Source organism: Alligator mississippiensis, chromosome 13 (assembly GCF_030867095.1).
Source record: "Alligator mississippiensis isolate rAllMis1 chromosome 13, rAllMis1, whole genome shotgun sequence".
Taxonomy (NCBI): domain Eukaryota; kingdom Metazoa; phylum Chordata; order Crocodylia; family Alligatoridae; genus Alligator; species Alligator mississippiensis.
Window position 1 is genome coordinate 46,127,381 of NC_081836.1, and position 23,326 is coordinate 46,150,706.

The window sequence follows — 23,326 nt, forward strand, 5'->3', positions numbered from 1 at the left end:
CCTAGGGGTATGGCCAAAATTTTCCTTCCTTATGTTCTTGCAGCAGCAGACCGAGAGGAGCATTTAGGGGTAAGGTCTATAGTAGATCTTCCCAGTGCTCCTTGAGGGGTCTGCAAATCTTAGCTCAGTGTTAATGGAAAGCTGAAGAGGTAACTTCAAACTAAGACAGGGTTTACATAGCTGACAGATCCATCAGTCAGCAGTGTTATGAGGTGTGATTTGTCACTGAGTCAGTTATCCTGGCAAAAGTCCATAGTTAAATGTAGCTATTGTGACAAAATGGCACTTTTGCCTATACTATTCTTCTTGCTAGGGGGAGAAGGGACAATGTGGAATAATCTATGTTGGCAGGTGTGCAGCGCTGCTGGTGTAGCTGTGTCCACAAGGAGCACTCTGCCACTAGAGTATCATATTCCTATACTAGCAAACGCTTCTGGTGTGAATGTTGACCAGGCCCAGACGACATAAGTACACCATCAGCTTTCCCAATGACGTGATTACCACTGCCAGTTGGATCAGGCTTCCTCTCTGGTTTCATTCCTTTCATTACACAGATGCTCTCCATGACAAGCTTGACAGGGCCTGGTGGATTCTGCATGGCTTTGACAAGTGAGATATCCGAGGGGTTCAAGGTATCAAGAGCTGCAAGTGCAGCCTCCAGAGCTGGCATAGCCTCCGCAAGGTCCCCTTCACACTCATCCTGTAATGACATCAGGACACTGCTATGACCTGGCAGAGCAGTTACAGACTGACTGCCCTGCTCTGAGAAATGCTAACATGGCATTAGTGAACCTACTGCAGAAATAACTGCATGAATAGACTTTTCATAACATTATTTGTTACGCAGACAGAATTAATTTAATAATCTGTCCCAACAGTCTAGCATATTACTACTCTATAAACCCTCTAACTGCATCCCACTATCATGACCTTTTACAGTTAAAAGACTACAGAAAATTCCATTTCTCTATGTAGGGATCTTCTGCAGAGTAGTAAGTACTGAGAAGCAGAACATGGAAGTAACACTGTGGGGGGGAGTGTGCTCAGCAGCTCATTGGGCACCTATAAACATGATGGAGCTTTGCTGCAACATGTGCTAATTAGCACGCATCAGAGCAGACTTAATTAATTGAGTCTGCTGAGAGTTTGCTGGAGCGTGCAAATTAGCACGCGCCAGCAGCCTTCATGTCACATGTATTCACCATCCCCACGTTTCAAAATGGTGGTGGGAGCACTTTAACTAAAGCTTATTGAACACACTTTACTTAAAGCAACTCTGCCACCATTTTGAAGGGTGGAGCATTGAATACACACGATGATGCAGGCACTTTAATTACTCTTTGAGAGCTACTCTAATTAAGGCGCATCCTCCCTTCACCGTGGAGCACGTGTATAGATGCCCATTGCTTTTAACCTGCATATGGTGCTATTACAGCAAGATGCAGCAAGCAACAATTTGCCTGCAGCCCCAGCAACTGTACAGTCTTTGTTTTTTTGCACAACTTGAGAAAGCACTGAGAAGTCTCACAATCTCTCCTGGAGTAGTAGGCCACAGTTATCTCGTCATGGCAATGTTCTCTCACATTGCCTAAATTTTCTGGCAATATATGTATCCTGGCTTCTGGCAATATATGTATCCTGGCTTCTAACTTGAGCTTCCACCACAATACAAATTAATAGTTTCATTTCCCAGTATCACAGTTATAGAATTCTACATTATTTTATAACTCCAGCCCCATATTTATTCTCTACCAAGTGTAAAGTACTAATGAGGACCCCCATCACAGGGCAACCAGTGCACAACAAGATGATGTGACATCATGCTAAAACAACTCAACCACGAGTATCCAAGGGTTAATTCCATTCTTGTAAAATGTATATTTTACTTCTCCAGTATAGTCATGTAAGTGAACAAAACATTAATGCAGTCAAAGTCCTAACAACCCCACACTGAACAGACTGGTTATATTGTTCAGTACCAAAACTAAAGGTGAAATCCTTGAGTCTGGAGAAGACCCCAAAAGTTTTACAGCTGCTGCAGCTGCAATGCATGGGAAAGGGAGGTCTGCTGTTCATTTTACAGGCATGGGGGCTCAAGTGTTCGGGAAAACAGAAACCAAGAAGAGGCTGAGAAAGTATCAAGGCATAGTTAATGTGCCCACAAGCAGCAACAACCCACAAGCTCTATATTAAGTAGAAGGCTTGACATCACAGTAGATATAGCTACTGTCTGCAGATTGCAGCCATTGGGTAATACACAAGAAGTTTTTCTATGTCCTGAGGTAGTACAGGAAGATTTCCTTCCCTCCAAACCATTTCATAGAGTGCTTATATAAAATCTGCTTCCTTGGGCTTTATGTAGGGGCTGAGACTTATTCTATCCATATTCATGGGATCAGTTTCTTCTCTGTCAAGTAAGTTGAAAACTGGAACCAACTTTTTTTTTGAGGCAGCAGTACGTGCAACTCAGTTGTGTGCAACAGGCCCGCTGACAGATGTGAAAAAAACCAAGCACTTTACTAAAAGAGGAAGCATGTCAGTGTAGTCAGCTATTAGCTATTACATAAAAAAATTAGATTAAATCAGCTATTAGATAAAAGTGCCAAAAAGCCCTGCTGAAGCATGTGATCTGTACAGATGTTGGGAAAGTCAGGTAAAACTGATGCAATGCCTCTTCCAGGCATGCACTGCACTCGGTACAGGGGCATGCCAAGCTGAAAGTAAAGTGCTGTTTTGTTTTGTTTTTTTCATGTCTGTAAGCAGCCACAGTCTACCAAAGGCATGGGCACTATAAAATTCTAGGAGATTTGTAAATCCTGGCCAACACCTGACCCTAGTCACTGTGATATTTGTTAGCATTATTTACACTTCAACCATCATTCCTCATGTCTTTATTTTAACTGCATTGTTAGGAAGTTGGGTCACTCCTCTATTGTACTCTGTCCATCAAATCAACTCCCTTTCCCTGGATAGCAGTTGAGATGCATTGATTACCTTGCATAGTCAGGCTCTTGTAAATACCTTAATAGCTTTAGCAACAGCTGCAGCTTCATTAGCTTCCTTTTCATCGGCAGACACTAGCTCTTTCTTTGCATCTACTTCAACTGTTTCTTTTTCTATCTGGATCATCATTTTTTCTGTTTCTGCAGAGGTTTGAATGAGTTCAGGCTGAAGAGCAGTCAGTTCCTTCTGCATTTCTGCAACCTAATATAGACACAAGGGAAACAAAAGTAAATCCTAGTAGTGTAGGCAGAAAAATGTCCAGAGACAAAGAGTTCAATTTCTAAATATATATTCATATATTTAAAAACTCATATATTCAAATCAGGAGGAAGACAGAGATGGGGAGGTCAGCTTCACTGTGTGCTCTTCTCCACCAAGAAAGAGCGGGAAGGCCCCCCCAAGTTGGGAAGGTCTATTCCAAAAACAGACAGGAACAGAGCTGGAGCCCAAATACGTTTAATGATTTAGTCATACAGGGACTTTGGGTGAACAATTCTAGGAAGAATCTACATAGGAATTAACACTCATTTCAGTAATAGTAACTCTCTTTCTGAATTCCACATCCTGATAGGGGAGATAAGCATTAGGGTTGTGCAAAGCTTCAGTCCCTGATTTGATTTGGCAGAGGTTTGGCCCAATTTGGTGGTCGAACCTCCGAATCTGAATTCAATCAGAGGGCCTTTTAATCTCTCTGAATTGAATCAGAACCCTCCGAATTGATTCAGAGAGATTCGGCAATTTGGACGTAGACACAGCTTTAAATATTTTTTCTACATACCTCTAGATAGAAGGCAGCTCATGAACGCTGCGATGCTGGGGTGCATGGAGTGTCCCACAGCAGCACAGGGGGCTCCCCTGTGCGTTTGGTAGTGGACCCGGAAGTGAACGAAAAGCACTCCCGGGTCCACCGGGGAGCATGCAGGGGGCCTCCCCATGGTCCCCCGGCTTGGCAGCTGGTGCCTCCTTGGTCTGGGGGGCACCTGGGGTCCCGCTGTGGCCAATAGCTGAGCTGGGGGTGCACAGGGGCACCCCCCTGCACGCTCTCCGGCAGAACTGGAAGTGGACTGGAAGTACGTCCAGTCCACTTCTGGGTTCGCTGCCAAGCATGTGGGGGGCCCCCCTGTGCTCCTGTGGGATGCTCCATACACCCCAGCATTGCAGCGTTCACAAGCCGTGTTGGTACCTCAAGGTATGTAGAAAAACGTTTAAAGCTGTGTCTATGGCTGAATCGCTGATTCTCTGAATCAGCATTGAATCTTCAGATTCGGATTCAGCTGAATTGAATCAGGGACAGTCAGACTCGATGATCTATTGAGGTCCCTTCCGACCCTAACATCTATGAATCTATGAACTAATCAAATCATCGTCCTCAATTTGGACCAAATCCGAATCAAATAAGGCCCACTTCGTACATCCCTAATAAGCATAGACATATACAGTCAGTATTAGGAAGGCTCCCAAGGAAGCCATTCTGCCAGAGATTTCTCAAAAAAGGAGCGCTGAGAAAACTATTGCATTTTTTAAATTCAGCTATTTCTTCTACCATGGTTGATTGAGTAGCATCCTGTCCATTAGGTGATGTCATCTAAAAATATATGTCACAATCTCTTAAAATAGCTAAGCAGTACTTTAACATTTCCTGGTGGCTTTGAGAAGAAAATTGCTAATAGTACAGTGAACAGGGAATTAAGCTTGTAACTCTTTTTAGCCTTAACAGCTGCCTGCCTTATTACCCATATGCCATGTTAAAAAAATTATCCTTACTGTTTTCAGTCCAAGCTTACTTGTGAAGATGCAAAGTCAAGTTTTTGGAGGCCAACAAGGTACCGATTTCTCATTGTATTAACTTCTTGCCTTTTGCTGTGTAGCAGTGATTTAAAGGTGAGAATCAGTTCCAGATAAGATGTCGGTGTTACATAGTTGTGCCTTCGCAGTGTGTTGTAATAGCTCACTGAAAGTTCTCTCACACTTTCTTGGAAATATTTGCACATCAGCACAACCCTAAGGGAAAATCCCATGTTACTATATAACTATGTATTAGAGTTAATTATTAATTAGGTATTAGAGTTATGTCACAGCAATCAATAACAATAACTTACCAAACCATATAGTTCTCTTAGCATCTAAAACTATGGAGCCAGATTCTGCTCTCGGTTACATCAGTTTAAATCCAAAGTAACCATACTGAATTCAAGGAAATGACACTAGTGGTAAAAGAGTGCTAAGACCTGGTTTTGCCCATTACCAAATATATAATTGATCAAATTCTCTTCTTTCTTAATGGCCTGATTTTCAGAGTTACTAAAGTCAAAGAGTGCTGCAAGTATTTAGCGTGTACAAATATTGGGGCCATAATCCATTACAGTCCTACTGCCTTCAATGGAATTGTACCACTGTAACAAAAAATGGTACATTTATATTAGGATAATATCTTAATTATAATTATACAAGCTTGCTGAGGCATAAATAACAAACAGCTTCACAAATTTTCTGACAAGAAAATATTTACTCTTTCCGCACTTCATCTTCAAGTTCAACATCCTCCAGAAACTTGTTTGCAACCATTTCCAAAGCATCTGTGGGCCAAGTTTGGAACCAGTCAATGGTGCAGCAATTTATCAATGATGGGAACATTCGTAATCGGTTCCGGAACGCATCTCCAATCGGACTCATTGCTGGAAGGAATCCATATTGTTAATTAAGTTTACAAGGGTTATGAAGTGAAGAGAGCTACAAGAAGACAAAGTGAGATATATACAGACCTAAGACAATGTGCAAATTTTTCTTCACTTTTTCAATAAAAAAGTTATACATGGCAAGTGGAGTTGCCTCAATTTTCTTGCCTTCTGTCCTTGCTGCAGCCTGCATTTTCTCCACAATTTCAGCTTTCTCATCAGCTGCAAAGATGTTAGGCACATCACCTGTATTCAGTAGCATGTTAATGTCCTCCACAAATGCCTCATCTTTTATTTGATTATCACAGAACAAAAAGCACACCTTTTTGTCACTGACACCAGCCTGCAGCATAACACGTTTCACATCCTCCTTCCATTCATTGGTGGCATAAGACTTTGTAATTTCAATCTGAAAGAGCTCAAAAGCATTCATGAATGTGGCCAACTTGGTAGCACTTTGTCGCCCGCTTCCACCAATCCCCACCAGTAACAAGTGACCATTGTCCTGCTTTAACACTCTGCAGATCCTTGAAATATGTTCAATAGCAAACTGGAACATGACTAAGGACATTGGTGCCTTGCTAATATTGTTGTACTCTTCAAGGTAATATTCCATCACACCTGTCAGTTGTTTTAAGTCCGTGATTTCATCATAGGCTTTTACATCACTATCTGGTTTTAAGTAGTCTCCAAAAAAGAGACTGCGTATATTATCATCAGTGATCTTGCCAGTAGGTGACAGATGACTCAATACCTGTTGAAAATACAAAAATCAAAGATAAATCTGACTGAGTACTTTATTATAACACATATCCTTTTTTCTTGAACGTACTCTCTTATCCACATAGTACTATCACTGTGGGAAAGCCTGTTTTCCAGCTGTTCTGATGTATGCTTTTAGACCACACAAAAAACAGATGGGAGTAACACGTATGCGCTAACTGTAATTTTTCAGCTCTCCATACCTTACAGAGCGGCCACCATGATTTCCTTGACAGGTATATTGTCAAGTTTCCAGAACACCTCTAACAATGTACCCATAGCATTTGTGAGTTCTTTCAAATGTGCACAAGTCAAAAACTGCTGAGATCTTGGCCCTATTCATGCAAGTTATTCATCCCAAGTGGCCCTCTGGCCCTCTTTAAAGCCCTTCTGAAGTTGATTCCACTTGCAATGTGTAATTTGCAGAATGAAGGCCCTTATTTGCACGTGCAAAGGCACAATACACAGATAGAGGTTACTGTGGGTATATCAACAGAGGCCATCCAAAAAATTGCCCAATACAAACCAAATATAAAATATGCAATTAGTTTTATAATGAATTAATCCAGTCTCTACATCGAAAATATTATGTATAACCTAGCATACCTTATCAACACTCTGCTTGAAGCTATTTGATGTTGTTTCTTTTACCATCTTAAAGAACACCTGCCTGTCCTCATTATCAAGTAAACGGTCATAGAAAACTCGATAAACCTCATGAATCCAGAGCCTGATCAGTTTGTCTCCATCCTATATGTGGAAAGAGAAATCAACATGCAAATATATTTAAGGCAGGAACTGCTTATACAAAGTACTCTGATCTGCATCTGGGGTGTGATTCACCTCATGCGCAAGTTAATGGAACTCTTTTGATTTTGAAATATTCAGTATGTGGCTCTGTATTTGTTAACTAAACTGGCTCCTCCATACCTAATGACAATGTCTTATCCATTCTGCCAATAGAAAGCTGTCCTCTTATGTGAAATCACTTTTCTATTGCTACACTGATTGGGCTTATCCGTGGGCTTTTTACAAAGATTTTTCAAATTTTAGAATGATGCTGGAGACCTCAAACAAAGGATACCTGAGATTCTATGACTCAGGACATGTTACAAGGGGGTTCAAGACTCAGGACACATGACAAGGAGGAAACAATGGTCAGGAAATTCTAGGCCCACTGAAGACAGAGTTTGGCGTATGTATACTCTCCTCACAAGAAATAAGGATTACTGTGCACAAATCCTGCCACTCAATTGACATTAGTTAATTCACATTAACTATTCCAATATTCTCCAGGAAGTCTTCAAGAATGTCTGCAGCTGTTTTCTTCAGCTTCTGCACCAAGAGAGTTCACTCATAGATGCAGGACTTTTTAGGACCAACTTACATCCCTCCAGCACAATTCTTCATTGTAAAAGGATGAGAATTTTCATAGACGTTCGGGCTGGCAGGGACCTTGGAAGATCATCAAGTCCAGCCCCCTACCACAGGGGCAGAATGCCAGCTAGGGTCAAAGAATCCCAGCAAGATAAACATCCAAGCGTTTCTTAAAAGAGCCCAGAGTAGGTGCTTGCACCACCTCTGGAGGGAGTCTATTCCAGGCCTTGGGGTCTTGGACAGTAAAGAAGATTTTCCTTATATCCAGCCTAAAACAGTCTTGAAGGAGTTTATGACCATTGGACCTTGTCGTCCCTTGGGGCGCTCTGGTGAACAGGCGTTCCCCCAGATCCTGATGTACACCCTTTATATACTTATAGGCTGCCACCAGGTCACCCCTGAGCCTGCACTTTTTCAGGCTGAAAAGTCCCATAGCTCTCAGCCTCTCTTCATAAGGCCTGTTCTCCTGCCCTCTGATCATGCATGTGGCTCTCCTCAAGTTTCTCCACATCCTTCTTGAATTGTGGAGCCCAGAATTGGATGCAGTACTCCAGCTGCGGCCTCACCAAGGCCAAGTACAGTGGGAGGATGACATCCTGAGATTTGCTTGAGAAGCTTCTATGGATACAAGCCAGAGTTTGGTTTGCTGTACCAGCTGTGACATCGCATTGGTGGCTCATGTTCGCCTTGTGGTCAATCATGACCCTCAAGTCCCTTTCAACCATGGTGGTAGTGAGTGTAGCACTGCTGAGCCTATAAGCATGATGTAGGGTTTTTTTCCTCTGAGGTGGAGTATGGGAAACCCTCACTATTAGCAGGTTCGGCATTTGTAGTTTCAAATATTTGCAAATGCCGAACCTGCAACCTAAATACACTTAAAGGAGCTCCTTGGGAGCTCTGTGCTTGCTGCTTCCAGGCTCCCACCACTGCTGCTACACTCCTGCCATCGCCAGAGCAGCCATGTCCTCCCACCCCCCACAGCCGCCAGGGGCACTAAGTTCATGAACGCAGACGGTGTTCATGAACGCAGTGCCTTATTCTGGAATTTCACTATTTGCAGGGAATACAAGAATGTATCCCCCACAAATGGTGAGGGTCTCCTGTACCTTGCATTTTACCATATTGAAAGTCATCAAGTTTTTATCCACCCACTTTCTAAGCCTAACAAAGTCAGCCTGGATCACCAGCCCATCCTTGGGTGTGGATGCTCTACCCCAAAGTTTGGTGTCATCGGAGAACTTAGCCAGTCCACTTCTGACACGAATCTCCACATTGTTAATAAAGATGTTAAAGAGTACAGGTCCAACGATGGAGCCTTGGGGGACACCACTGGGCGCCAAGTTGACTTCCGTCAACTACCACTCTCTGGGTCCAACTTCGGAGCCAATTCCCCAGCCATCCAATTGTGATGTAGTTGGGGCCTTTACTCAGATTATTAATACATTTGGGTTTTCTGTAGTCCCCAGAAACGTCCATAGTTCAAGATATATTTCTGAGGCCATGTTACTTCATTTATTAGTTCCCCATTTGTGAAATAGAAATTTTAATCCTCCTTTTCCTCCTCTCTGCCTGTCTTGCCTATCAAAACTACAGTCTCGGGGGAAATAACTGTCACATACTACATGTATATATAATGCCTAACATATTGAACCTTTGCTGGTGCTACTACTTGTTTCAAGAACATATGAATATTCTTTTTCAGAGGCGGAGGGGAAAATATAGAGAACAGGATTCTAACCCAATCCTCATTTTAGATATGTAAGTATTGAAATTATTATGAATGGAAGTCACAAGAATTTACTTCACTAATCCTTTTTTACTATCTTTATTCTAGGAACACAGTTGAAAAGCAACCTACTTGTAAGTGGGTATGTGGACACAGCAGCACTCCTCTAACAACCCTGGAGAAATCCCGCAGATTAAAGACATAATGGGATTTGGAAGGCGTTGGAAGAAAATTCTCGACAGCCATTTTATAAATAGCCATTGTAGCTTGGATCAGCAGCTTGCCAAGCCTTAAAAAAAAGGAATTATGAAGTATGGAGAGGAACAATTTGAGAAAATACTTGTCCCAGGCAAGGTATCACTCTTACCTTAAAAATACTGGCTCAAAGCCCTTACTGAAGTGCCAGTCAACAACTGAAGTGAAAATCTTGGCTAAAATGTCATCATCAAAAGAACTGATGGAAATAATATTCAAGTGTCGCGTGAAACGTCCTGTAACATACAGCAAAAGACCCAGTAATATCCAGCACCATACAATCTTATTTTCAACTTACTATAGATGTAATCACCAGTCTCCAGTAAAACTAAGTTTGTCTCCCCATCTTTAGTTAACTAGATGGCATCTTGTAAACAGAGAGAGAGAAATACATCTCTGAGACAAGTAGTCTGTATATTTTCCTACCTGTAATATCATTTCTTCCTCCACCAGGAGGACCCATTGCTGAAACAAACAGGACATCTACGATATCAAGCCTAGATGTATCCTTCTTATCATACCAATGGCCATGATCAATCCATTGTCTAAGAAGCTCAATGGGTGGCTGGGCTCCATATACTTCCTTTGCAGGCATATTTAGATCATCTAGAAACAAGGTTAGAAAAAATCAAAGTGCAGCTGCCTATTGTTTCTTAGAAGGCAAACCAAAAATTCCAACTGAGCTAGAACTAGGAAAATGTTAGCTTTCATGGAGGTGGTTCAAGCACCTACTTTGAACACCTTCAAGAGAAATTTGGATGTTTATCTTGCTGGGATCCTATGACCCCTACTGACTTCTTGCCCCTGGGGCAGGGGGCTGGACTCGATCTTCCGAGGTCCCTTTCAGCCCTAATGTCTATGAAATCTATGAAATCTTTCTGATACACCTACTGAATCCAGTGGAATTTTATCATGTACATGTAAATTAAAAATGTTGTTTCAATATTGATTGCTTGTTGTTCATTTCATATCACATTACAACACAAGGAACCAGCCTTCACAGGTTTAAATGGAGTCTGTCTCAAAGAGAAGCACTACTTAAATGTATATAAGCCTTTCAGCAGGGGCAATGCTAATTCTTCTACAGGTGCTTTATAGAAAAGAAGAACTGAAGCAGTGTTTAATTATCAGACTCAATAAAGAGTTTAGGTTTTCCATGTAAATTCAGAGTTCAGGAGACACAAGAAAACAAAATTTTCTTACCCACAAATATTATAGCTTTCTTTCCCACTGGAGGTCCAAATAATCCTTTTCTTCTCCTGTCCAGCTTTGACATAATAATATCCTGGGTTTGGTTAGCTGAAGTTCTTGCAGAGAAGTTGATAGAGTTTGGGATGTACTGATGTTTCGGAAGTTTTAGCAGAAAACTGTTGGTAATAGCTGATTTTCCTGTGCCAGTGAAACCCACAAACAGCAAAGGAATATTGTGTTCCACATATGTTTTTAAGAAAAATGTTTGCCTGGCAGTTTCCATGGTTGGGATTATGAGATCAGATACCTGTTAGATGGGAGATTTCATGAAAAGGACATCTCTGATATCAAAATTAACAGAGATTTGGAATCAATTTACTGCAGCAGGTTTATAGTACAAATACAGAGTTAAAAATTATTAAGAAATGCAAAAAGGTTTATTACAAGTTTCTAGCACATTTTAGAGATGCCAACTAAGAACCCACTTTAGTTCTGCATCTGTACAGTGCCTAGCACAAGTTGGTTATGTCTGGGGACCTGAGGCATTACAGTAATATAAATTAAGAGGGAATTATATGGTTCCTGATTTGATTCTGAGGTCAGCTCTGCCCCCTGCTGTGCAAAGGGAAGGGGGCAGATTGCCATGGGATGTCTCTCCTCCCCAGTGTGAGCAGAAGCTGTGTGTGTGTATCTAGAAAATATTTTTAGAAGATGCAATCAAATTTCACCTTCCCTGTCCCCCATACCTTATTCCAGATTCTAACTGTGCTGATACCTAGCATGGAAATGAGGCATCAAGGTAATAGGGGAATGGAAAACGTTAATCTAAACTTCTTAAAGCATTGTACAAATGTAACTGAATTTGCCTTCACACTGCACCTATACGGTAAGGAAATATAATTCACCCCTTTGTAGAGAAAATCTGAGACCTGGAAAGCTTAACTTCAAAGGCTGCTATCAAACTGCGCACCTTAAATTTTGGTGAGCTCTTGAACATTCAGGATACCCAGGATGTTGCTCTCCACATCCTTAGGGATCTATAAAAGTCAGTCTATCTGATAGTTCTGATTAATTTGCTTATGCTAGACTGGACCTTAAGAATTACAAATGGAGGCACTGCAAATAAGAGGCTACTTTTCTATTGTAAGAACTTTCCCCAAGGTCTGTAGCAACCAGGACCAGGACACAGATCTTCAAGCACTGGATCATCCTTATTCTCCATGCTCACCTTCAATGCTGAGATCCAAGTGTTGGTCCGATAACAAAAGAAACAGCACTTAAAAATGGAAAGGCTCATAGAAGGCTCTAACAGAACAGAAATTAATCTGAGCTGCCACGTGTAGCTGATGTAGAGTTGTGCATCAATGATGTAGACTTGTAGGGGACTCTCCCCCGAGGGGCACAGAGGGACCTCTGCCGTCCAGACCCATTGACCTGAGAGGTCTGCTGCCTTCCTGGGGCCTGCATCTGGGCCGCTGCGGAGAGTATCCCCAGGCTCGTCCGTCCCTCTGACTACTACCCCATGCTCCTCATCCATGTGGGCATGAACAACATGGCCAGGAGTACTCCGGACTGGGTCATGAGTGACTACAGGGCTCTGGGGGATGAGATCAAGGGACTGGGCTCAAGTAGTTTTTTCTTCTGTGCTCCCTGCTGCAAGCCATGCACCCAAGAGGGAAGGCTGTGTGGAAGAAGTAAACAGATGCCTCTGACCGGTGGTGCTACCACGAGGGCTTCAGTTTTTTCAACCACAGCATGCACTTCAGGGAGAGAGGACTTCTGGGATGAGATAGCATCCACCTCAAGCGGAGAGGTAAGTCCCTGTTCTCAGCCAGGATGGCTGATCTGCTAGACAATGCTTTAAACTGACTTTGCTGGGGGATGGGGAAACTCCAAGTGGAGCATGCCTGGGGACTGGCACACAGGAAAACTCCCATGTGGAGGACACTAAGATAACCGTTTTTGAAAATGGTAACAAAAAGTTTCTCCCACAGTGTCTCTGGAAATCGAGGGTGTCAGCTGGGGGCCTCAGCTGCCTGTACACCAATGCCAGGAGCCTGGGGAACAAGCAGGAGGAGCTAGACCTCCTGCTCTCCAGTGGGCAATATGAGCTGGTAGGGATCATGGAGACCTGGCGGGACTCCTTGCATGATTGGAGTGTAGCCGTAGAGGGCTACATGCTGCACAAAAGGGATCGAGCAGGGAGAAAAAGCGGAGGGGTAGCTTTCTATGCGAAGGAGCAGTACACCTCTCTGAGGCTGACATTGGCTCCAAAGATACACAGCTTGAAACCCTTTGGGTCAAGCTTTGGAGGGAAGGGGGATGAGGTGAGAGAGACCTAACTGTGAGCATTTACTACAGGCCACCGAAATAAGGGGAGGAGCTTGATCTGGAGTTTTCTCGAGAACTGACAGAGGCCGCACATGCAAGGGACTTGGTTATCATGGGCAACTTCAATTACCGGACAAAGATTGGGAGAAACACTCGGCTAGGTCAGATCAGTCATGTAGCTTCTTAACTAATCAAGGAGCTCCTTCTGACCCAGGAAGTGCAAGGGCCAACCAGAGGTACCGCTCTCCTAGACTTGGTCTTGGCCAAAGGAGATGATCTGGTGTGTGGCTTGAACATTGAGGGTAGCCTGGGTGATGGTGACCGTGAGCTCATCAGGTTCACTGTCTGCCGCAAGGTTGACAAATCAACTAGCAGGATTGAACTCCTGGACTTCAAAAATGCTGACTTAACAGGCTCGGGGCATTAGTAGGGGAGGCGATGCAGGACCAGGAATGGAAGACAAATGGGATGCATGAAGAGTGATTCTTCCTCAAGGACACGATCCTTGAAGCACAAAAGAAAACCATTCCCATGAAAAGAAAAGGTAGCAGAAGGGCTGGCAAGCCCTCCTGGCTCAATAGGGACATTGCAGTGCTCTTGAAAAAAGAAAAAAGAGGTGTACACACAGTGGAAGCTAGGAACAGTCCTCAAGGAGGACTTGTACACTTGTAAGGAAATGATTAGGAAAGCTAAGGCAGCGACTGAGTTTAAGATAGCCGAGGGAGTCAAGGACAATAAGATGTCCTTTTTTAAGTATGTAGGGAGCAGAAGGAAAACAAATGGAAGCATGGGGCCCCTGCTTAACACCTTGGGACAGCTGGTAATGGACACACAGGAAAAAACTGAACTCCTGAATGCCCACTTGGCATTGGTATTTCACCAGACCAAGGAGAAAAACAAGCGAGATAAGGATCACAGGGGGCATGGTGGGAATAATAGCCTCCCCACTGTGGATGCTGAGCTGAAGCAAAACCAACTAGAAAAGCTAGACATTTATGTCAGCAGGACCAGATGGACTTCACCTGAGAGTGCTGATAGAGCTGGCTGAGGTAATTGCAGAACCCCTGGCAAAACTCTTTCAGAAATTGTGGCACACAGGGGAGATCCCTGAGGATTGGAAGAGGGCCAACATTGTGCCCATCTTCAAGAAGGGAAAGATGAAGGACCTGGGCAACTATAGGCCAATCAGCCCAGGGAAAACCCTGGAAAAACTCATTAAAGAATCCGCGCGATACGTTTGTTGAGGATAAGGTTCTGAACGACAGCCAGCATGGCTTCACTGCGGGTAGGTCTCGTCTTACCAATCTCATCTGCTTCTTTGAACAGGACTCTTGCCACCTGGACATGGGAGAGAAGGTCGACATTATATACCTAGACTTCCAAAAGACTTTTGATCTAGTATCCCACAATATCCTTGTGGAAAAATTGGAAGATTGTGGGCTTAACTGCTCAACAGTTCAGTGGGTGGAAAACTGGCTGCATGGTAGGACCCAGAGAGTTCTCATGAATGGAGCTGTGTCATCCTGGCGAGAAGTGGCCAGTGGTATCCCTCAGGGGTCCGTGCTTGAACCAGTGCTTTTCAACATCTTTATCAATGATTTGGATGTGCAAGTGAAGAGCTCACTGACCAAGTTTGCAGATGACACCAAGTTATGGGGTAGTGTGGCCATGCCAGAAGATAGGTTGCAGATACAGGCGGGCCTTGGACAGGATGGAGAGTTGGGCGGAACGGAACTAGATGAATTTCAACACTCAGAAGTGTAAGGGGCTCCATCTGGGGGAATACAATCCCCAACATACTTACAGGCTCAGTGGCGACAATTTGACTTGCACCACAGCCGAAAGAGACCTAGGGGTAGTAATCAATCATCACATGAACATGAACTGGCAGTGCGATACTGTGGCCAGCAGGGCAAACAACACACATTCATTAACTGTTGCATCTCATGCAAAACTAAGGAAGTGATACTCCCACTGTACTCTGCACTGGTGAGACTGCAGCTGGAGTACTGCGTCCAGTTCTGGGTGCTGCACTTCAACAAATATGTGGAAAAACTTGAGGGGGTCCAGAGAAGAGCCATCCATATGATCAGGGACTTTCAAGACAAGCCATACGAGGAGAGGCTGAGGGACTTCAGCCTACAGAAGAGAAGGCTGAAAGGGGACTTGGTAGCAGCTTACCACTACACTGGGGGGGGGGGGGGGGGGGGGGTGTACATCAAGAACTCACTGAACAGCTGCTCACCAGGGAACCCCTGGGGAAGATCAGGAGCAATGGATACAAACTCCTGGAAGGTTACTTCAGACTCAATTCCAGGAAAAACTCCTTCACAGTCAGGGTGTCCAGACTGTGGAATAAAATCCCTCCAGTGGTGGTGCAGTCACCTACCCTTAAAATCTTCAAAAGGAGACTGGACAGTCACCTCGCTGGGGACCCCAGTTGTCTTTTCCTGCCAAGTGCAGAGGGACTGGACCCGATGATCTACAAGGTCCCTTCCAGCCCCTAACGGTCTATAAATCAATCTATGAATCATTTATCACTCAGTTACAGTGTATAATGGAAAAGATTAATGTTAACCTTTGCACCAGTAGGTATAATTTGCTCTTCTTTAGTGATGTAATCAGTCCACATGTTCCACTGCCCACTGGCCTGCTTGTGAAAATAAAAGTCGTACACACTCCCTGTTAATTGAGAAAGACAATACAAGAAAACACTGATTAGACAGCAAATACAGTACATTACATCATTTTAGCATGTGAAGTTCTACGTGTTTCCTCTTATCATTTTTCACCCCCAGGATTGAAAGGGTTAAATGAAAACATTTTCCTGATATGCCTGTTATATGCACAGAATCCAGTGCTGAGAGATGGCGAATGCTTTTGTCAATAATAGGAAGGACCCTCCCCTCCTGTTGACTCTCATGGTCAGGAAGTTGCTAGGAGCAGCCTAACTAAGCTCACTGTGCATGGCTGTATTGTCCCACCACAAACTAGGGCACATGCTGCCCGTAGTTAAAGCAGCAGGAAAGGGCTCCCCACTGTGCAGGCCCCAGGTTTGGCAGGCATAGTCTCAGCAACAGCGGAAACATCTGCTGAGCACCATATTCTGCCATACACATTTGGGAGGAGTTGGCAGGGTTGTAAAGCAATGGAAAGAGCAGCATAAACAAAGTTATGAAGCATAACCTCTTTCTGGAAAGATATTGTTTTTGGTGAGCTTCACACTTTTGGGGCGCGGGTTCTCATCAACCATTCCCATTAACAAGTTGCGATAAAAGACATCAAATTTCTTTCTGCTGTCTGCATCGATGGTCCCACCAATTGTCCAAACCAAAGCAAAAAGGAAAAGTCCCTGCAGCCATAAGATGATCTGCTGACTAGACATAGTTTCACCCTCCTCAGTATTCGACTGCCTTATTTCATCTGAAAAAGGTACATTCAAATTTGGTTAAATACCACTAATGATTGAAAATCATAATGCAAAGCCTGCTCATTAAAAACATTCTACACCTAACCCTGAGCACAGGCTTCAGCGAAGCAATACCAATTTATACTGGGTGAAAATCTGGCCATTTCCTAGGAGTGTAACATATTGTTTTCAATTATAAATGAATCAGTAGGAAAATATCTTGAAGGGTTCTAAATATTTTATTAGGATGCTAGCAAGCAGTAGGCTAAACATATGGGCTATACCAAGAGGACCTTATTGATGTTTGTAAAGTACTAAGATCCTGAGATGAGAGGTGCTACATAAGTATTATTACCGTTAGTGAACAAAGATCTGGGCCATGTGATCCAACCACCCCTCTTCATTCTGGAGGAAGGCCTTGGGCATTTACTTGCATCAGATGGCCCAGATTTTCTATTATTACAACAAAATCAGAAAAAAAGAAATATGAAAATGAGGCATTAAATGATACTTACCAAGCAGACAGGAATAGAGTCTCATCATGCTATAGGTTAGATGAATAGAGGATGTCTGTACTAAGACTTTGCACTGAAGGTGAATAAAGTCCAAGCAAGGCTGAACTAGCCACATAAACATGTCATTGACCTGTAAGCAGAAAAGGAACTTGTTATAAAGCAGCATAGTTGTCTAAATACATATACTCACTAGGGCTGTGTGAAATGGCTATGTCTCATTTCAATTTCAGATTCGGCCGTTTCAGAGAACAGCGATTCGTTTTGGTGTTTCAGATCACTGCTCCGTTTTGATTCGAACAAATCTGTTGCGCAGTTTCAACGCTGTTTCGGAGATTCAGATTGACTGGGGAGAGCTGCGGGAAAGCCCCCATGGCTGCCCTACCTGTCCCCATCCTCTGCCCAGCCACAGCCTAGTCCTAGCACTTAAAAAAAACAAAAACAAAAACAAAAAAAAGTCCTGTACTCACCAGCTGCAGGAACAGTGATTGGGGCCTCTGGGAGCTCATGGCAGAGCCCCGCCCCCATACAGCACAGGGCAGCAGGGGGCAGCAGGGATCACCTCCCTCCCCCAGCAGGCATCCATGCAGCAGCTGCCTCATAGTGTGGGTGCAGCGCGGCTTGGCAGCATGCTGGGAGCTGGGGCTGCTGCAAGTGACTGCTGGAGCTGCCCCAGCTCCCAGACAACATGTGGCACCCTGCCAAGCTGCACTGCACCCATGTCATGAGGCAGCTGTCATGCAGGTGCCAGGCGGGGGGGGGTGAGCCCCACTGCCCCACGCTGCATGGGGGGCTCTGCCATGAGTGCTCAGAGGCCCCAATCACCACTCCTGTAGCTGGTGAGTGTGAGGCTTTAAAAAAAAAAAGTGCTAGGATACTGGGGCCGGGTGGGGGGAGGGGGGCGCCATCAGGGGCAGGGCACGGGGGCTCTGCCAGGAGGCCCCAGATCCCCCACAGCCCTTACTACAGCCGGTGAGTGGGGGCTTTTTTTTCTTTTTTTCAAGGTGTCAGGAGGCTGGGCCAAGCAGGGGACGCAGCCAGACAGAGCAGCCATGGGGGCTTTTCCCGCGGCTCCCCCAGCTATGCTTGGCACACGCTGTGCCGAGCAGACTCAGGTGCTGGCCTCAGCCAGCAGCGGCAGCCTGCTGTCATCCCGCACACAAATCCAGGAGCCTGTGGCCCCCAGAAGGGCTGCGGGGCTGTGCCAAACTCCTCCCAGGAGATGCAGGACCCTGGATCGGCGCTCAGGATGACAGCAGGCTGCCGTCCCTCCCCAAGAGCACTGGGATTGGAAGGGACCGCAGGGACAGCTTGCAGACACTGGCCAGCTACAGATGTCAATATCAGAGCAGTCCTTCTGCCCCTCTTCCCCCTCCCTCTTCTTAGTTTGTTCCCTGCAAGCCCGGCTCCAAAACATCTGAAACATTTCTGAAACGTTTTGGATGGTTTCATTTAGTTTTGGAGATGTTTCAGAGCCTTCCGTTTCATTTTAGATTTGGTGTTTCAGGCGCCGAAACGGGCTGAAACACCTCCGAAATGAAACGGCTGCCGAAATTTTGTACTACCCAGATCTGCTGACTGGGGCAGAAGGAAGTTAGCTATGGTCCAACCATTTCCATGTCCTTCAAATGAGAAAAACGTTACTCCTGAGCCAAGTGAAAACATCAGCAGAATCTTAAGGATCACGTTATTTACTGACCCACTAATACTGGATTCCTAGAACTTGAATTTTCTATTGAAGTTTTAACTTGTTTTTATTCAAGTGTTATTGTTGCTTCACTTACAACTAGAAAACCAACAGTGGGAGGTAATGGGGTCCGACCTGGGACAGGCAGGGGTGCAGCTCCAGTTTCAGTCCCAAGCCCTGAGCCAAAGCCAAAGCTAAGTTGCCATCTGCCCTGGACCAGTATTTGAATCCAAGATGAGGCTTTTTTGCCCCACACTCATTGGGAGAAAAAAACCTTATCTTGGATTCAAGTAAATAAGGTAACTATATTTATGCTGCAGCTTTCAGTCCCTACCAAAATACTTCTAAAAGCAAAACTGGATATTATTAAAACAGGAGAAGTACAATATTGCTAATTTAGTCTCATCCCTCATTTCAGAAGAGTGTTTAGAAATCCTTACAACATGAGTAGTCCTTATATTCACATGAATGATCCTACTCAACCTGGTGAATGTTTGTAGGATCAGGTACTTGATGAAGATAATATTATGGTAGGCATTTCTTAAAAGCACTAAACATGTGAAAGGCCCACCCAGCACATTTCTAATGCACACTTTTCCCCAGAATTTTTTTCAGGGACCCATCATATCTGCAGTTCTCAGGCCCATTACTAAGTCCCTGTGAGGCAATGGGTAGTTTCCAAAAACTAACTGCTGAGAAGCATGCAATTGATGGAGGAACTTTAACATTTTTTACAGGGGTCCTTGGATTCAGTGGGACATAGTAAATAAAAGAAGAAATTGAAGCTCATACCAGTTCTCTATGCTCCTGTTGCAGGTCTGGGGGTAGTGTGTCCATGTAGGAATCCTTCAAAGGCTTCCAGCCTAGCTGCTGAGGATCCATATAGATCATCCCACACCTAGGAAGAATAAGTAGTTACAATGCAGAAATGTATTTGCAATGCATATTCAAATTTGGGTCTGTTGCATGGGATAGGTCAGCCTTGGCTGCTTCCACATTACCTGCTGACAGTTGCTGGAGATGCCTCCTCTAAGTCGGCTGGCTCAAAAATTAAACTCATTTTGGAATTCATCTGAATTATTTCACCACTCATTAAACACAGCTAGAAGGAAAACAGCCCATGAATACGGGTTAATCATGTTATAGCTGAGCATTCATTTATACTCATGTCTGTCACAAGATCAACTGTTGCACTTAATGCGAGTTTGCATTCGTTTATGTTTTCCCAGCTTGTGATATTTATAGACCCTGACTTAGCTCTTCCATTTGCTACTGCTACTAGTCACAAAGAAAAAGAGAATGCTGCAGTATTATCTGTCTCTAGTTTGCTAATACTTCTTCAACAGCTAAAGATCATGATTATTTTGTAAATAAACAAATTTCAATTCCAACTGGAGAGACACATTCATGTATTTTATTTTACTTAGAAGAACTGTATAACAACGGGCAATAAACAACCTCACTTCAATAACTTAGAGGATTCCTACACATAACTGGCAAAAGTGATGGTTACCTTCTTGTTATCATCTAGCACAGTATTCATGTTCTCTATCCAAACTGCATCCACTGGGCCATCAAATATAATCCACTTGCGTTCATCAGAGGTTGAAGATGCTTGTTCTCTGAAGGCATTTGCAAGGACTCCATCTGTCCACTCATGGCTCACGGGGTCAAAACACCCATAGAGTTGTCCCATAGTAATAGCTTTGGGGTTAATAATTTTGTACTCAACAGCAAATTCATCCATGGATTTATCTGAGTACAAATTAAAACAAAAAGTTGACTTGAATAGCTAGAGAGAAAGTAAAAGGGCTTTAAAATTAGGTTTAGCAAATGAAGTATAGAAATGGAACATCCCTGATGGCCCCACTGTAACTGTCAAAGACAAAAGGACATGATATAGCTATAAGGTAGCCAGCAGTGAGTAGCAACCTTTTTACTCAAACTTAGAGCATGTTCTTGCAAAAAGCAGGAGCAAGTTGCTGTATGCGAAAGCACAAGGTAAAAAATAATGAACAGGGAAAAAGAGCAACAAACCTGTTCCTGCACTTGTAACAGCCCAGAATCTTTCTTTGGGAGTGGGTCAATTGGGCAGAAAGGTGCCATTTTTGTTCCATCATTTTTCAGACAGATGTTATGCTTCAAGTAAATTATTTGATGAGACTACTCCTACCAGTTTTGCAAGACTATGAGGTATGAATATACTGCTTAATAAAATGTCTGAAACCAATAAAGTTGGTCAGACAATGGTGGGTTTCGAATCCTGTCCCTGGTTATCCAAACTCTCTTCTATTCTTCAGCCGGGTAAGAATAAAAATAACAACCTGAACTTACATTTGTTAAACAGCATCACTGGTCATAGAATTAACAGCTTTTTACGAGGGACCTTGGAGACAAGATTTCTATTTTTACCTGCATATAAATCACCAAGGGCTCCTGCTAGCACTTTAAAGGCACAGGTCTTTCCACCCATAGCATCACCAACAATCATGTATCCATGGCGCACCAGCATCATCTCATAAATCTGCATCAGTGACAAAAGGTTTATATGTTAATTTAACATATACAGAACAGAACGTAATATGAGTAAAACTACATGACTCTCCTGCATTCTTGTACTATTGTGTAGGGACAACAGAATTGTCAATCCAGGGACAACCAGCAGCATCCTTGCTCTTAATCACACCCAGACAGACAGACCAGCAGCTATGTGGGAACAGATGCATGCAAGAAGTGATATGTCAGCATTTGTCACTAAGTGGAGAGAGAAGCATGTAATAGTCTAGGGCAACTTTATCCAGATTAAAGTTGTTTACACCAAGGTAGAACTTTACATCATTTGTTCACTTCTATAAAGGGTGATTCTATCCAGTCCACTTGTTTAGGTGTCCCATGTCCAAGCTCTCAGTACATAAATGACACCGATTTAGGCCTTGTCTGCAGTAGAAAGTAGCACTGGGTGAGCTTCTATTTATTCTTAAACTGCTTGGTTAAACATTATCATCCACTGTGAAGACATTCTCATTGCAATTTAAGAGTTGCCTTTTCCTACCTTTAAATCAATTCCTAATCAGCTCAAGCTGTGCCCAAATAAGACTGAAGTAAACCCAAGTAAGAGCATCCACCCAGCCTTTTGCACCTGTTTAACTCAGGTAAACCATGGAAAGTCTCATGTGGATAAGACCTGAGGCTTAGTCAGGTTCCACCAGCCTGACATTTGCCTATCCACCTGTCAGTTTTGCCACTTGCATATCACCCTGCTTTAGAGAGCTAAGTGTACAATGGTGCGACTCACTGGGCTGCATTGGTAGGTGTGTTGCCAGTAGGTCAAGGGAAGTGATTATTCCCCTCTATTCAGCACTGGTGAGGTCACATCTAGAGAACTGTGTTCAGTTTTGGGCCCCCCACTACAGAAACCATGTGGACAAATTGGAGAGAGTCCAGTGGAGGGCAGCAAAAATGGTGAGGGGGCTGGGGGACATGACTTATGAAGAAAGACTGAGGGAACTGGGTTTATTTAGTCTAGAAAAGAGGAGACAGAGGGGGATTTAATAGCAGTCTTAAACTACCTGAAGGGGAGCTACAAAGAGGATGGAGCTAGACTGTTCTCAGTGGTGGCAGATGACAGAACAAGGAGAAAAGGTCTCAAGTTGCACCAAGGGAAGTTTAGGTTAGATATTAGGAAGAATTTTCTCACTAGGAGGGTAGTAAAGCACTGGAACAGGTTACCCAGATAGGTGGTGAAAGCTCCATCCTTGGAGGTTTTCAAAACCCAGCTAGACAAAGCTTTGGCTGGGATGATCTAGTTGGGGATGATCCTGCTTTGAGCAAGGGGTTGGACTAGATGACCTCCTGAGGTCCTTCCAACACTAATGTTCTATGATTCTATGAAACTAGGCAGAGTGAGTAAAAGACAATACCCCTGAGTGCTGGTAATAATACCACCTAGATCTCAAAACAATTTACATCAGAGGTCAACATCCTTATTAACATTTTAAAGATAGGGAAACTAAAGCAAAATTAGATTAACTGACTTGCCCAAGATCACTCAAAAGGTTAGACAGTCGTTTAAGTCCCAGTGCAGTGCTCTCTCCGATAGGCTACACTGTTTTCCTTAGAAAGAGATAGAATCTCATTTTCTGGACCAAGTTATATGGGTTAGGCTAGACTGCAAAGTCTAGTACCCTTGCCACATGACCAGAAGCCTGACTAATTGCAATACTTACTATTATCAGGATAGGTCTTTCCCTTCAGTGTTGTTACCTCCGGGGGGATTTTTTTTTTCATTTTGTAAGGTCAAGCTTTCTGTAACACGCTGTTAGCTAACAATTTAGGCACAAATAAGGCACTGAGACATGTGCTTTAAAGATGTATGTATAAAATAATCTACTTTGAGAT

General features: G+C 43.6%; 1 protein-coding gene across 12 annotated transcripts in view; it reads right to left on the reverse strand.

The window, feature by feature from the left end:
- Window positions 1–23,326, reverse strand: part of DNAH3 (dynein axonemal heavy chain 3) — a 125,958-nt gene that overhangs the window by 15,316 nt on the left and 87,316 nt on the right. For 11 of the 12 annotated variants that reach the window (XM_059716227.1, XM_059716226.1, XM_059716234.1 and 8 more), the window contains 17 exons: window positions 21,341–21,452; window positions 20,442–20,683; window positions 19,930–20,030; window positions 19,721–19,826; window positions 17,245–17,374; window positions 16,507–16,743; window positions 15,899–16,002; window positions 11,002–11,296; window positions 10,225–10,404; window positions 9,911–10,034; window positions 9,676–9,832; window positions 7,047–7,190; window positions 5,766–6,432; window positions 5,513–5,678; window positions 4,788–5,004; window positions 3,022–3,204; window positions 502–700 (listed from right to left, as the gene is read on the reverse strand). In XM_059716227.1, the coding sequence (XP_059572210.1) occupies window positions 502–700; window positions 3,022–3,204; window positions 4,788–5,004; window positions 5,513–5,678; window positions 5,766–6,432; window positions 7,047–7,190; window positions 9,676–9,832; window positions 9,911–10,034; window positions 10,225–10,404; window positions 11,002–11,296; window positions 15,899–16,002; window positions 16,507–16,743; window positions 17,245–17,374; window positions 19,721–19,826; window positions 19,930–20,030; window positions 20,442–20,683; window positions 21,341–21,452 (3,364 nt within the window). Of the gene's footprint in view, window positions 1–501; window positions 701–3,021; window positions 3,205–4,767; window positions 5,005–5,512; window positions 5,679–5,765; window positions 6,433–7,046; window positions 7,191–9,675; window positions 9,833–9,910; window positions 10,035–10,224; window positions 10,405–11,001; window positions 11,297–15,898; window positions 16,003–16,506; window positions 16,744–17,244; window positions 17,375–19,720; window positions 19,827–19,929; window positions 20,031–20,441; window positions 20,684–21,340; window positions 21,453–23,326 lie in introns of those variants that run through there. The other variant, XM_059716236.1, reaches the window with a different exon arrangement.